Source organism: Ornithodoros turicata, chromosome 6 (genome assembly GCF_037126465.1).
Source record: "Ornithodoros turicata isolate Travis chromosome 6, ASM3712646v1, whole genome shotgun sequence".
In the NCBI taxonomy this organism is placed as follows: Eukaryota; Metazoa; Arthropoda; class Arachnida; order Ixodida; family Argasidae; genus Ornithodoros; species Ornithodoros turicata.
The window spans coordinates 18,812,261-18,826,365 of NC_088206.1; the positions used below are offsets into that span (position 1 = coordinate 18,812,261).

At 42.9% G+C, this 14,105-nt stretch overlaps 2 protein-coding genes across 2 annotated transcripts in view; one reads left to right on the plus strand and one right to left on the minus strand.

The window, feature by feature from the left end:
• The first annotated feature begins 2,520 nt into the window (after positions 1 to 2,520).
• On the plus strand, positions 2,521 to 12,182 carry LOC135399326 (protein aveugle-like). The gene is made up of 6 exons (XM_064631187.1): positions 2,521 to 2,720; positions 2,922 to 3,003; positions 3,071 to 3,235; positions 3,298 to 3,364; positions 7,968 to 8,044; positions 11,145 to 12,182. Exons 2-6 carry the CDS (start codon positions 2,973 to 2,975, stop codon positions 11,174 to 11,176), a joined length of 372 nt encoding a protein of 123 aa, XP_064487257.1. The 5' UTR covers positions 2,521 to 2,720; positions 2,922 to 2,972; the 3' UTR covers positions 11,177 to 12,182.
• The window catches only part of LOC135399324 (uncharacterized peptidase C1-like protein F26E4.3), a 54,983-nt gene continuing 52,126 nt past the window's right edge, over positions 11,249 to 14,105 (minus strand). The window contains exon 11 of the mRNA XM_064631184.1: positions 11,249 to 12,552. Coding sequence (XP_064487254.1) covers positions 12,382 to 12,552 — 171 coding nt within the window. The 3' untranslated portion in view covers positions 11,249 to 12,381. The remainder of the gene's footprint in view (positions 12,553 to 14,105) is intronic.

Sequence of the window (14,105 nt, forward strand, 5' to 3'; positions counted from 1 at the left end):
CCAGGAGTCTCTCACCTAGGTTTGTTATCATGGCCTTATACAGGGTGTCCCAGAAAACGTGTCATTGAATTATAATAAAAAAACTACGCCACCTAGAATCATGCGGTCAACAGCATTTGTTCTTATTAGGTTTTTGCCACCTCCTAATGTGAATGTCATGTATTCCAAGTTTAATTATGTAAATATTTGCGAACTGAACTCGAAAATTTGCCAAGTAAAGGTCACTTTTTTACCCCACCAATATGTAGAGCGTGCCGAATTCACTCAAATTTATGATAATTCACAGTGGTACTCTCGAGCTATCCCATCGGAAAAGATAGCCGAATATCATGCTTTTCGGAGCACTGGACCATAGTGCGCGATGACTTTTTGAGCACAATCGCTCGCAGTGCGACGAAAGGAGGTTCCGAAGCCAGCCCACAGAGTGATAGTAGAAAAAGTAACAGTTCCTAAAATTGGGAGAAGGAAAGCATTATCCCAGGGAAAGTCGGACGTGATAAGCCGTGCCTGTTTTATCTCTTTCTGCGATATCGGGGAGGGCTGGGTTTCCAACCTCCTTTCGTCGGACTGACAAAGATTGCGCTGAAAAATTCATCGTGCGCTATTCTGTGCGACCTCCGTAGAGCATGATGTTCGGCTATTTTTTCCGATGGGATAGCTTCTGAATATCCCTGTCAATTATCATAAATTTGACTAAATTAGACACGCTCTTCGCATTGGTGGGGTAAAAAAGTGACCTTTACTAGGCAAATTTCCGACTTAAGCTCATAAAAATTTACATAATTACATTTACGTTACGCGACATTCACACGAGGAGGTGGCAAAAACCCAGTAAGAACAAATGCCATTGACCGCATGACTCTAGGTGGTGTAGTTTTTTTATTATAATTCAATGACACGTTTTCTGGGACACGGCTGAAGCACGTTTAGAATACATCAGCACACTGATTCCTAAGAAAGATGCGTGCTAATCAGAAATGAGGAGCGTTTAAAGCGCAATAAATACTCCAAATCAAATCGCTTCCCATTGTTTCCTATGGGAGCAGCCGGCGCCAGTAGGACCTAGCTCCAACATGGCGGCCGGTGCCGCCAGTGGTTGCCGCACCTCTCTCCCACGCGCCCCTCTCCAATGCGCTATCCGGGCGTCGCCAAGTACGATTTTTTTTTTTGCGTTTTTACCGAATAAACGCGTCATCCCGCGCCACCGGAAGTTCATGCGGTAAGCAGGGAACGCCATACGTGCAAAAATGTGGGGCTACTTTATCTGCACCCACCCTGTATGTACTAAAAGTTTCTAATGTTGGCACCCTTTTCTGGAGTGCACTGAGCCTCTATGAACCCAAATAAACCGTTTCGAACCGCTACTCCGGAACTTCTGTAACTAAAACCTGAACCGAACTCCGCCCGTAAAGTTTGCGGTTCGACACTCAGCCGACACGCATCTCATCGAACCATGCATCGAACCATGCATCGAACGACACAACCAATAGAGAGTTGTCAGTGGCGTAGCCACGGGGGGGCTAGGGGGGGCTCGAGCCCCCCCCTACCTGCCACGGACCGACCCACACAAATCGTGCAAATCCGAGGAGAACATAATATGGGGGGGGGGGGGGGGGACCAGTCTGACGATCGCGAAAGTTCTTGCAGTTCATGGCGTCTATCTAAGAAGCACTCTTGAATGGTTTTCGAAGTATGAGCTTTTCAAAATACTTCCAATCTCGTGACACCACCTCATTGGTCATCACAGCCTATACATGTAATCGTATTGTGAACGTCCAAATCAACTATTTTCGTTCCTTTTTTTTTTTCATCCCCAGTTTGCAGTGTGCACAAGTATGTGTGTGTTGTCGCACACAGGATCAGCGGGGGGGGGGGGGGGGTTCGTATCGAGCCCCCCCCTACCTTGGAAGTCTGGCTACGCCACTGAGAGTTGTATCGCCTTTACGTACGTATGGGATAGCGTTGGTGGTTCTGCGCACACGCAAGAAACAAGGAGAGCTTTGCGCACTGTGCAGATCCACCACATTATTCCATACGTACGCAAAGGCGACGGCGCGAGATCGAGATCTGCTGGAGACATAGAAATATCTTACGGAGAGATTTTAAGATTTCTATGGCTGGAGATAAAGGAAACCATTTCGGTGGCGACGCAAAATCAGGCGGAGGTGGCAACGTAGGCATCTTTCCAAATCCAAGAGTATGCTCCCAAAATCCAAAAAATGGATGAGAGCATGCAGTGCTTGTTCAAACAAGCTGAAACACAAACTGAAACTGAAGTGGAAGACCCACCATCAAACGAGTCTTTCAAGCAAATACAGAGCCGCCTAGTGCACTGGAAGAAAATCAAACACAGAGACTCACGAGACAACCACAGAAGTGACCTAAGTGACAAACAGAAACGAATTGAACATCGAGAACTATTTTCTTTTCTTCTTATTTTTACACCTGTGACTCCATCCTGGAAGTCTGCCCTGTATCAAAAGGGATTAGGTGCCACTATCACTATCACTATCACTTTCCGTCACTTCCGGTCATGTTGTTGTTGGTTGTTTTGTGTTTCGCCCGTGCGCTTGCGTGATCTGTTTTGTTTTTACATGGTGTGGTTATATTGGCATGGATGAATCATATATTGATGCATTCAGTTGGTCCAATTAGATTGCAGAGCCATTGGCGTTAGTTTCTCCGTCCGTCTGTCTGAGGAGGCCTACTTATATTACGAGGTCTGTCATTCACTTTCTTGGACCGTTTATTTAGGCCGCAATTCTCAAGGCTCGCTGCCTAGCACGACAGTTTGACATTTATTCGCTTTGTGTCATTTTTCGTCTGAAATTGTGACCCGATCACCTGTATGATTGATATAAAAACCATTGTCACTGTTTTTTTACTGTTGATATTGCCTCACTAATAACTTTTTGTTCCAGATATGTTCTGACATGTAAGCGTCTTTATACTGGACCAGTTTTCACACAGCCATGGCAAAGCATCGTCAGGCAGAGCCTGCTGGTACGTTGCACGCTATTAGCAAAGATGCAGCGGTATTAACTGGCAGGCTTGTCGTTCTTGCTTGCAGCTCCGGCGCCGCAGCCAACAGCAGAGAAGGACACCCAGAACAAACGAACTCGGCCCATGCCCGTTTTCTTTTGGGAGACTGTGCACGTCATGCGGTGGATGAAACGTTGCTGTACTGAATATCATGCGCTTTACGGCTCGTACTTCTTGGATCATGAAATCACAGGTAAAAACAGTTCAAACAACAGCAACAACTTGTATGGCACAAGTATACACTTGCATTGGCAGGGCGGTCCCTTGTGCGTTTGAATGATATCAGCCTCGAAAAAATGGGCATCAAGGATAAAGCACACCGGTAAGTCAAACGTCTATTTTATTGCCTTTGTTGAGGTTCACCAAGTGCAGGGTGAATATTGTTACCATTACACACACTGGTTCTTATTGAATGTATTGGCTTATTGGCCCCGAACCTGCTTGAACAACATGCTGATATCTACCTTAAATTGTATTATCAAAGCAAAGGGCTCAAGATAGGAGCTACCTATAATTGGAACAGCGACTGTTCTTCCACTTAAATGTTATTTTTCTTTTTTTTTTTTTGCAGACGTTGTTGTGGTTGTGTAGAAATAAATAAAAGTCATCCTTTCCTCATGTGTTTGAGCAGCGTATCCCTTGCAGTTTTTTTTTTTTTTTCTTTATTAGTATGCAGTAATTGGATTCAGGTATCATTCCTCATTAGCTGTTACGCCTCCCACAGTCTCACTCTCTGCTCCATTGGAACACATTAATTTAATATGGATGTTGACTTCTTGAGGGCAATATCTTTGCTGCTAAGGGTCCGTATTGAACGTGCAGCACTCTAATGACATGGTAATGCACGGTTAGTGTGTTGGGGTCATATCCTCTGCGTTGATGAAGAACCCAGAAAGCTGTCTTTCTATCCAAACCAGTCAACATGAGGCATGCTGAGGTGATCACATAGTAGCACTTTCCTCGAAGCACCCTGAAAGTGACCATGCAAAAAGTGACCAATGATGCCAGTCATTTCCTTTGTTTGTCACATGTGTTCATAATGAAATGCAATCTGTTCAGCTAAACGTAGAAAAATATGGTACATTGGACGGTTTCATTTGTCGTCACCTTGTCTTCTCTAGCACATCTCCTACCGGACAGCAAGTATGGCGACGTCTGCATAGGGAGATTGCATTCATAAATGAGCATTCAATCACATTATGGATAACCAAGTGCACAATGTATGCTCAACATTGCAACATATTCCATTTTGCTCACAGTTTACTGCACTGTCCGTTTTAAATGAGAAGCATGGACCATCGGCGATAAACAAACATCACGCTGAGCATTGTGCTCCGGCATCCAATTTCTTGATCTGTATGATGCAGCAAGTAAAATCTCTTTTGTAAGGCAATGTGATTTCTTTCGTCACAGGTTTGGACAACACAACGATGAGTACTCACTCTTAGCTGCTGCTTTTGCTACTAGGCTTTATGCTGTTCTGCACAGTGCATACAAATTTCTGTGGCATTGCGTGGTAACAGTACAATAGTAGTCGGTCAGGGACTTGGGAAAACACCTGACCAAGTTGTTTCCGTGAAGGTGTTTTTATTTATTTATTTATTCTTTGTTCAAAAGGAAGCCTGCAAAATAAATAAAAATGCCATCGAACAAAGTGGTCACACACTGTGATCCATGTGAAATTTTTTTATTCCGCGGGATTTCTTTTTGTGATGGAAAAAGAAAGCCACAGAAGGTCTGCCTTCTTGTGAACATCTGAGTCACATATTTCTCAAGATACCCTAAATCCCAAGTTTTCCAAACTCAACCTAACATTTTCTAATCTAACGTAATCCCTACGCATCCAGAGTTTCTCATTTGAAAGTTAGCTATTTACTCTTACCTGATTAATTAGGCACTGTGAAAAAGCACTGATGACTAGGATATACAAATTATCGTAACATTCTGTTGTCTTCATTAGACTGAGCAAGTACAGTCCTCAGTCTTAAATAAATAACATTAAAATAAAGCTAATAATTCAAATTAAATCTCGTTGCATGTCAGTTGAGACAACCCTATGTACTCAATACACAAAGCCAGACGTGTCTACGCACACCATTTTTTGTAATGACATTTATTTAAAAAATGCAATTTACGAAACTCAATAGCCAGTGCTCCAAATGGGGAATTTTGCTTTTTTTGTGCAGACAGTTGTCACGGAAGCAGGTACACTCTTGCACCTTTCCGTGAAGAGGCACACCTAATTTTCCATGATAATAGATATGATATTTGAGGGACTGAAGGAGAGAGCAAAGGCAGCTCTTTTGCTGTGCCAGATTCTCCTTGTGTAATGACTTCCGCACGAATGATCACATCTGCATACTGGGGAGACAAATTCACGCATATTCAATGTGATTCCTCCGAAAGTGGAAGAATCTTTTCACAAGTTCTTTAAAGGGGCACTAAAATGCAAAAGCGAGTTCACTTCAAATTACATTACACGCTATATTAGTTTCGTACTTGCTATCATAAATCAACACTTTGATTCCATTACGGAACTACAATCGAAATTATACCGGGCTCTCTCTTGCTTCAGCACTAAGCAGTGAACGTCGTTTGAGCTCGTGCATCGGTGTTTTTAGTCTATTCTGCACGTGCCACACCGTGGAGCAGTCTCTGTGAAAAACATAGTGCGCGTTGCGGAGCGGACTGGCATCGCTGTTCGAAGGACGTGGAGATAAATGTTGTCAGTGGAACATTCGCGAGAACTGTTGTGGGCCACAATTCAGGGAATTGGTATTGAAAAACACAGCAGTACACATCATGCCGCGCATATACGGAATACTACGATCGGACCCGTTCCAAATCCACACGGCCACGATAGGTATGCGCGCGCTTCTCCTGCTGTCTCATTGGATGCCGCCAATCTTTGCCTCCTGGGGACCACATTCGTTGCCACCAAGGGCGGCTGTGTTTTCGTTGCATTTTTCTTCTAAACGGTAGCGCTGTGTGAACTAATTTTGCATGCATTACACTAATTGAAACACGGACTTTCATTTGAGAGCAAGTTTTTGCATTTTAGTGCCCCTTTATTATCATGTTGCTAGGATCACTATTCAGTGCTCAGTTTAAAAAAACTTTTCGAGGTGATTGCACTGTTCACCATGTTTTGCCAAATAACTGTAGGCACACTGTCAGGAATACCTGTTCTCTCAAAATTTTTTGTGCACTTTTCAGTTTACTGAAGACTCAGCACGGGTACTGGCTTCATGAGCAAAAATTTTTGTTTTTGTATATTTAGTTTGTTTCTGTTGTTTTTCCTTCCTTATCTGCTGCAGGCTCGCATTCTGGTTTCTTATAGTGGTTGATATATTTCAAAAGCTGCTGGTCTTCTGAGTTGCAGCATTACATTGTGGTATCTAATGACGATTTGGTGCTAAACGTTGACACACATTTCAAATCGCACTTTGAAGAAAGCCATGGGTCGGTAAGCAATTTCCAAGCTGAGTCAACATGTGGTCAAGCAAGTGTAACGTCATTTTTAAAAAATTTCACTTGTGCAGACGAAAGGCTTGTAGCATAATCATTAAACTTCTGATCAGAGTTTTCTTTCCACCCATTTTTACATTAGAAGCTAGGGTGTGGTATATTTACATGAGCATTTACGATACCGGACATTGCTCTAGTAAGAACTTCAAGTACTAATGAAAAAAGTTGCACAAATTTCATCGCAGTCATGTGAACGTGGTCCATTTAGTTAATCAAAAGGAGCTGTGAGCACACCTCTTCAATAGTCACTAATTAAATGTTTTAAAATTTATTTAGAGAAACGTGCAAGTACTCGTTTATTGTTTTATCATCCTGACATTTTTATGAATGTGCTTTGCTACATTGCAACGCGCGTACGAACGCCCTTCTTTTTTGCGAATTTAAAGTCCTGCGAAATATTCGAAGCAATGACAGAAAAAAATACGAGAAGGAAATAAGGTCCTGGATGCTGCTACATCTTAAGTATGCGCTTTATTACGCCCTTATACTGCACTTTCAGTTCTGCACCTGACTTCACGACTGTAGTTGTTGTAATTGCCATGTTTACGCTTCTGGTTGTGCCGATCAGCGACCTCGCGAGAGACATGTTCATTGGCAGCAGAAAAAGTTTTTTGTCGCCTACCGTATGGACGACGGCACTGTCATGCAGTCTATGCACATGGTGGCTGGTTGAAAGAGGAGGACGCGGCGACATTGCCAGAGCAAGAACATGGCAGTAATGAGTTGAAAAATATGAAGCTGTCACGATGTTCACTGTGCCGATGCGGATACAAGAATGACGAGAGACACGGAAATTCGCCAATGACCCCTCATTGTAGCACTCTGAGTCAGAAGGGCTTAAAAGGGATGAAATGGGTTATTGTCCAAAGTTGTCCTTTTGTTGGTTCAAGATGGAAAGTCCAAAAACGCCTCATGCGGGGGCAACACGCTCCGGTACCGCGAATTTAAGCTTCCGCGAATAATGGCCTGATCCTGCCTCCTCGCAAATTATTGAGCCCGTGAATTTAACCACTTATACAGTATTCACTATTTCACTATTCAACTATTTCTTTGGTGAAAAAATTTGGAACCCGAGAAAAGGACAGAGGAGGGACGACACGACACGTTCTCGAGAACGTGTCGTGTCGTCCCTCCTCTGTCCTTTTCTCGGGTTCCAAATTTTTTCACCATGTACCAGCTGGCCTGCACCCTTGCCCTTTTGCCATAACTATTTCTTTGCTTGAAAGAGCTATCGAAGGTTGACTCATGCACAGCACCCCTGCCTTCCACTACCACAACCACCTACAACGTGCCATTCAGAGTGGTTTTCTGAACTTGCATTTGTGGCTGCTAGAGATGCATTGAATTCAAGATTCTCAATTGTGTTTATCCTAAATGATTTGTGTGTTGCATTTCAGTGATGACCTATGCCGAGAAATACTGAAATTGAAGCTCAAGAGTGACATTTTGGAGATGAGAGATTTGGAGTCCAGAGGTATGATTGGTGTTCAGCTTTCTTGCCTAGGTATTCTCAAAAGTATGTTTTAGTCCAGTACGCTTATACTTGTGTCCTTCAAGCTTACTGCCGTGTTCAACTTACTGCGTGGGTGTTGCCTTATCAGTGTTAGTCAGCAATGTCTGTCAACCTCATTACCAGTGCCAGCATACAGGCAAAGCCATAAATGTCTTGGCTGAGAATGGGGACAGTAAACTGGGGGAAGTTGCATCCAATTGTCTTTGTTTAGCCAATGCTCACGTTAATTCAAAAGGAAGGTCATCAGTCCAAAACCTGTGTTCCAGCTACACGTCTGAGCTACTATGCTGCTCTTAAGCTACTTCAAGCTATGCAGTCAGTGGAATCGGGGGAATAACCCCTACAAACAAAACGTGCAACAAATAGTCAGCGAAGTTATGCCTGATAGAAATAAGAGAATCAAAGTATTGCTGTCTGTGAGCGCCGTTTTGGAAGGAAGCGAACAACACAACGAAGAACTTGGCTTTCCTAACTGACAGGACGGGAAGTTTTTAATCGTTCCACGTAAAAATGCATATGCACTTTCTGAAACCTAAGTATGGGTATGATGACATACGTCAATGACCAGTGATGATGAATACCTGGGTGTGCACTCGTGAATGTACGTTTCAAATGCCAATAAGGAATGTACATTTTCATTTGTAGAACGTCTCTCAGACAATTTGAATATTGATACAGTTCCAAGGTACGCAAAAGCTTCTACGGCAACATTCCGGGCTTGATAATATTACTGCATATTTGCATGCATATTTTTGAATATTTTTGTACACGAAGTCCCGGGCCCGAATCATCATCATCATCCACCGCCAGAATTGAGGCATAGCCTTCTGGCACCTACTGTTATACATTCTAGATTGGTTCCCTCATACGAATTTTGTGCAGTTGAAGTGCGGAAGAAGAGAGATCTCTCAGTACAGAGGTAGGAGGTATAGAAACGACAAACTGTGAAGAATGAAGCATCTCAAAACAGTCTTAATGAGTGATGACGTTTCGTGCAGACTCTGCACTTTGTCAGGTCCTGTCGAATAGCAGACGTCGCACAAATTATACTACAAATAAAGCTAACAAGAAACTTTGGTACCTGAGAAGAAATCTGGAGTATTTTAACAGCGACACGAAGCTTTCTTTATGTAAATCACTTATCAGGCCTGTATAGGACTATACGTGTATTGTTTGGGACCCGTATTTTGTATCTCACTATGGTAAATTAACGAGGATTCCGAACTTAGCATTGAGGTATATATAACGCCTACACTAATAGTATACAGTCCATGCAGGAATTTCAGCATAAAGCTAATTTGGACAGCTTTCAGCATATAGATTTAAGATTGAAAGACTAACACTCTTAGATCAAATTCTCAAAGGGGTTGCGACAGGTCATCCCAGGTTATCCCGGATAAACCTGAGAGACTGTGCTTAGTACCGCTGTGAACCTGCATTGAAAGTTTCACAGCGAAGAGGGTAATAGAAACAGAGAAAATGGGCGCTGCAGATACCGCAACTCATGCGGCTCTGACGTCACAGACCTCACCGCTGCCGGTGAGGCAGCTCACGAGAAGTCACACAGAAGCCGAGAAGTTACGGCTGCCAATGACAACGGATGCAACTCTGACCTCTGTGACATCTGAGCTTTGCTCGGGAGTCCATTCAAAGGCTTGTATCTCGCAGAGTACGACACATAGAAGAATAACTCTTTTCTCCTCTGTATTCTGGCGTGCAGTACAATTCGTCCGTGTTGTAATGAACCACATCTATGAAAGTGTCTCAACCCCTTTAAGGGTATATACAGCATAGACTGACAAACTTATGCAGAGCCCATTAACCCGCGAACAGCAATAAATTTTCATGCCAATATATTTCGAGAACCTCATTCGCGAATAAACGCCTTTAAATATTCTTTCTTTCCACGTATTATGAATGGTTGGTATATAAACTCCCTTTGTCTATAACGAGCGCAACAAGTATTGATCAGTTTCTTGCAGGGATTCAGGGTCATTTGCCCACTTGATATAAAGTTAGGGTTGCCACCTGGCCAGTATTATACCGGCACGGCCGGTTATTTGCTCGCTCTGCCGGTTGCCGGCTGGAAGGTGATACCGGCAGCCTTTTGCCGGTATTTGTGGCTCAAGGCCTTTCATGGGGGCTTTTGCGAGCTTTTCCCTTCAACATTCAACTACAGCTTGAATAAATCTGGAGCACAGACCCAAATCCGCAGTCACCAGTCGTTTTCTTAGTTATTCATTATTATTATTATTGTTATTCGTTAAGTGTTGTGTTCGGAGGGGATAAGATCAGTGGTTGTGCAAAGCTGTTTATGGTTGTGCCGAGCCAGCTAGAACTTAGTCCGTATACTTCGTCTTTGTCGATGCGTTTTTCAAAGTAAGTGGCAGTCCAATCTGGTTGCTCCAATACGATCCAGTGTGGCGTTCATGCCTGTTTATAGCAATTTCTAACATCAATGGTCCAGCCACGCACAGGAATATATGTTTCCTTGTATTATCTTGACTAAGCACGCTCGCCCTTTCTCTCTGTGCTCGTCCACCCATCACTCACTTTCCCTGTCCCGCGAGCCTTTCCTCGCTTCCTTCTATTTCACCTCCTCTCCCTCAGCCGGTATTTTTCACTACGAAAGGTGGCAACCCTATGTACAGTACACATTGGACCTATGCAGTCATTTCCCCTTGCACTGATTGTGTAGCTCGCTCCCACCCAAGCCCCAACAGGGGCTTGTAGTATATGCACATAAATAAATAAATAAATGAAAAGCTTGTCACTCATCAAAATTGTTGTGTGATGCCTCTGTCTCTGTAATAATAACAGAAGGTGCACTATCATGTACATGTTTAGTATGGAACACGAGAATAACTCATGATGTGCGCATAGGATGCAGGAATGTCACTTGCAATGTCTTCGTGAGGTGTTGATGTCTAGCACATACTTAGCACTTATCTACAGAAAGCATTGCTCCAGGATGTCTATAGCCAAGTGCTCGCTCGTAAAACCTCAAAAGGTAACAGCTCGAGCAATACAACTCACCCGTATCCTTTTCCGTTTGTTGCAGGGACCGGATTCTCCACTGTGGGTGTGAGCTAATGGCATCACCCTCAAATGGCATCATCATTTCATCGTCATCATCAGGTGGCCACGTTGATAAAAAAATGGGACCACATTTTATACAAAGTTTTATTTCTAAATGAACACAGTACGTGTAAGTTGAGTTATTTGTTGAAATACAGTCAGTGCACCTGCCTACAAGTTGTGTTGAAGGAAAAAAGAAGAACAATGGCAGTGATTTTGCAAAAAACTATGCATAAACAAATTGTATAATACTGCGATGCTACAAGCAACATATCTGAGTAACATATAGTCTACATATATATATGTGTCATTGGGTATTTTTATTATCTGCAGCAAATGCAATATGCGCACCTAACTCACGTTGATTGAAGGCAAAGCTTAACCACAATAAACAAGGTACTTGTTAACAAGGACTCGTACTACAGCATTTTGTGTTGTGCAAAACATGAAAGTTTGTGTTCTGCACAAGAAACGTGTTATGTGGTCTCATTGTGTAATTATGTCTTGCCACGTGCCCTTGCATACGAAGCAGCAATCTATTTTTGTGCTGCTTCATTAGGGATGTGCTCTCATTTCATTACTATTCCATTTCATGTCCCGCTTTCGTATGCTCGGCATACCCATCAACAGAGCCACTAGCTTTCTGCGGAATTGGCCCCGTCTCACGGAACCTGCTGTTTCTCTCAGAATTGTGTGTTTCTCGCGTAAGATTCAGTATATTCCAGAATTATGTAAGGATTTCAATCGCTCTGCAACGTTTTCGCGAGTTAAACCAGATCGGTTGTGACTGCAATGCCTCAAGCAACCGATACTGATGGAACTTACAAGGCTGAATGTGCCACGACGAAAGAAAATTTAATGACAGGAAACTCCGGAGAAAAATTGTTAAGTATAATTTTCTTTGTGCACTGAAAAGTTACGAAAAGCTGGAAAGTGCACGTACTGAGCGGGCATGCGATCATGGCAGTATGCTGCAACATTTTTCTGCCTTTTTTTTTCTTTTCTTTTTTTTTTTTTTTTTCATACAGAATCACGCAGATTTGTAAATCCCACTTCGCGGAAACGTTAACTTCTCCACCGCAGAAAGCTATGGGCTTTAGTTATCATTGTGCATTGGTCGGTGGTACCCTTTGTGTGTAGCAGATATGGAGGTTAGCAAAGTACATTTGGCATTGTGAAGTACTGTAGACATTATACACTTCCTAAGCATGCCTCGGTGCTTAGTTGATGGGGCCCGCAGGTCCCTCGCTGCGGTCTCCCTGACGATAGTAAGGCCAGCTGCGGCCCCAGACGGCCACCACGAACGACTCGACCTGGCTCTCGTTCTCCCCGCGTGCAATGCGGAAGAATCCTCTCTCTCCCCACTTCTCTCCCCAGGAGTTTGCACACAGCTGGAAATGGAGATGTGGAACAATTGCTCACTCAGTCAGTTGTGTCATTTCGACCGGGTATGCCACGATAACCCAGCTTTCAAAATCCACAGTACCAAAATCACAAATCGGAATATCGAAGCTTATATCTGTGAAGTCTGAGAATGACCGTGTTTCGAAGCAGGATGCCACTGAGCAATGTGCAAGCTTCGCATTAATGTTCACGGAAGCCGTGTTAGCGAATGAAATGCACATTTTAGCGACGGTTAGGCTTAGCAGGGTGTATGTGCTGGAGCAACACAAAACGAAGCGACGTTGGTTAGTTTGTGATCACGTGGGACTTATATATAGTGCTGCAGTGAGACCAAAGTTAGTACATAGTTCAAGTTTGTTGACTATACACACACAGTCTATGCTGTGCCAGCATTAGCGTGTGCCAATTTTGGATTTTGCACATATGGGTTCTTAACTCTAGGATATCAGGATATATACCACCTTTCAACTGGATTTGTCTGTACATTTTGTGAAATTTGCAAGATACCTGCATGTTGACAGGAATTTTAGAAAGAGAGACACCTGTAGAGGTGAGCCTCAGATAGCGAAGGCATAATTTGTAAGCTGAGCAAGTGATCGTAACTTGCTGTATGTCATTGAGATACAGTGCTGGACAAAAGTTTATGGAACACACTCTGGCGCATTCCTTCCTCAGAGTGGCACAGTAGCAGCGAATGGTAACGTACGGGCTTGCAAACAGGTGACTCGGTTACCTAGACACATATCTGTATAAATGTAAAAATCAGATAAAAGCAATTATTTTAACAAAGAGGAGATGTGGTCAAGAAATGCATCTAAATTAGTTGAACAGAGTACAATTGTTAGGGAAGGAACTCCATTGATGTGACATATGTGGGAAGAATGAATGCATGTATACTTATCAATTCGACATTTCTCAAGTTTAATAGTTTTACAATGTCTAATCGTGATTCTGTTATGTCAGAGAGTGTAACATATTCACTTGGATCAATGACTAAGTGACCGTTGATTATTAGCCAGAAATGTCAAACTTCAGTAGCAAAACTCTCCTGTGAAACTGGAGTAGGTCAGCTTTTTCAAACAGATGTACAGGCGAGGATCTTCTGTCGTAAAGGCTAAAGATGAATCGAAGTGTCTTTCTTTCTAGCCTATCAATGAGTGCTAGACCATTTTTTCGAGTAAGGAAGCCAAATCACGGAAGCTTAATCCAGAATTGATTGGACTAATATTTTATAACAAGGTAATTTCACATTTTCTTGTATTTGTCTTAGTGTATATCTATCGAAATTAAGCCTTTAGTGGGTTCCGTAAACTTTCGTCCATCACTTTACCTAGGGAGTGACTTTTTCGGGTTAAATGCCTTTCTCAGATTTGGGGGGGGGGATTTTTAAATTTGTAATTCGGGGAGAAATCGGGCGATAATTGTGCCTTCGGGTGTTGTCGGGTGTTTTTGTTTCTCCTCTTGTCTATTAAGTCCTTTCCTAATCTCTCTTTTTCTGTTTTGTTTTGCGGGATCGTGACCTTCCAGCGGTAATCCCCGA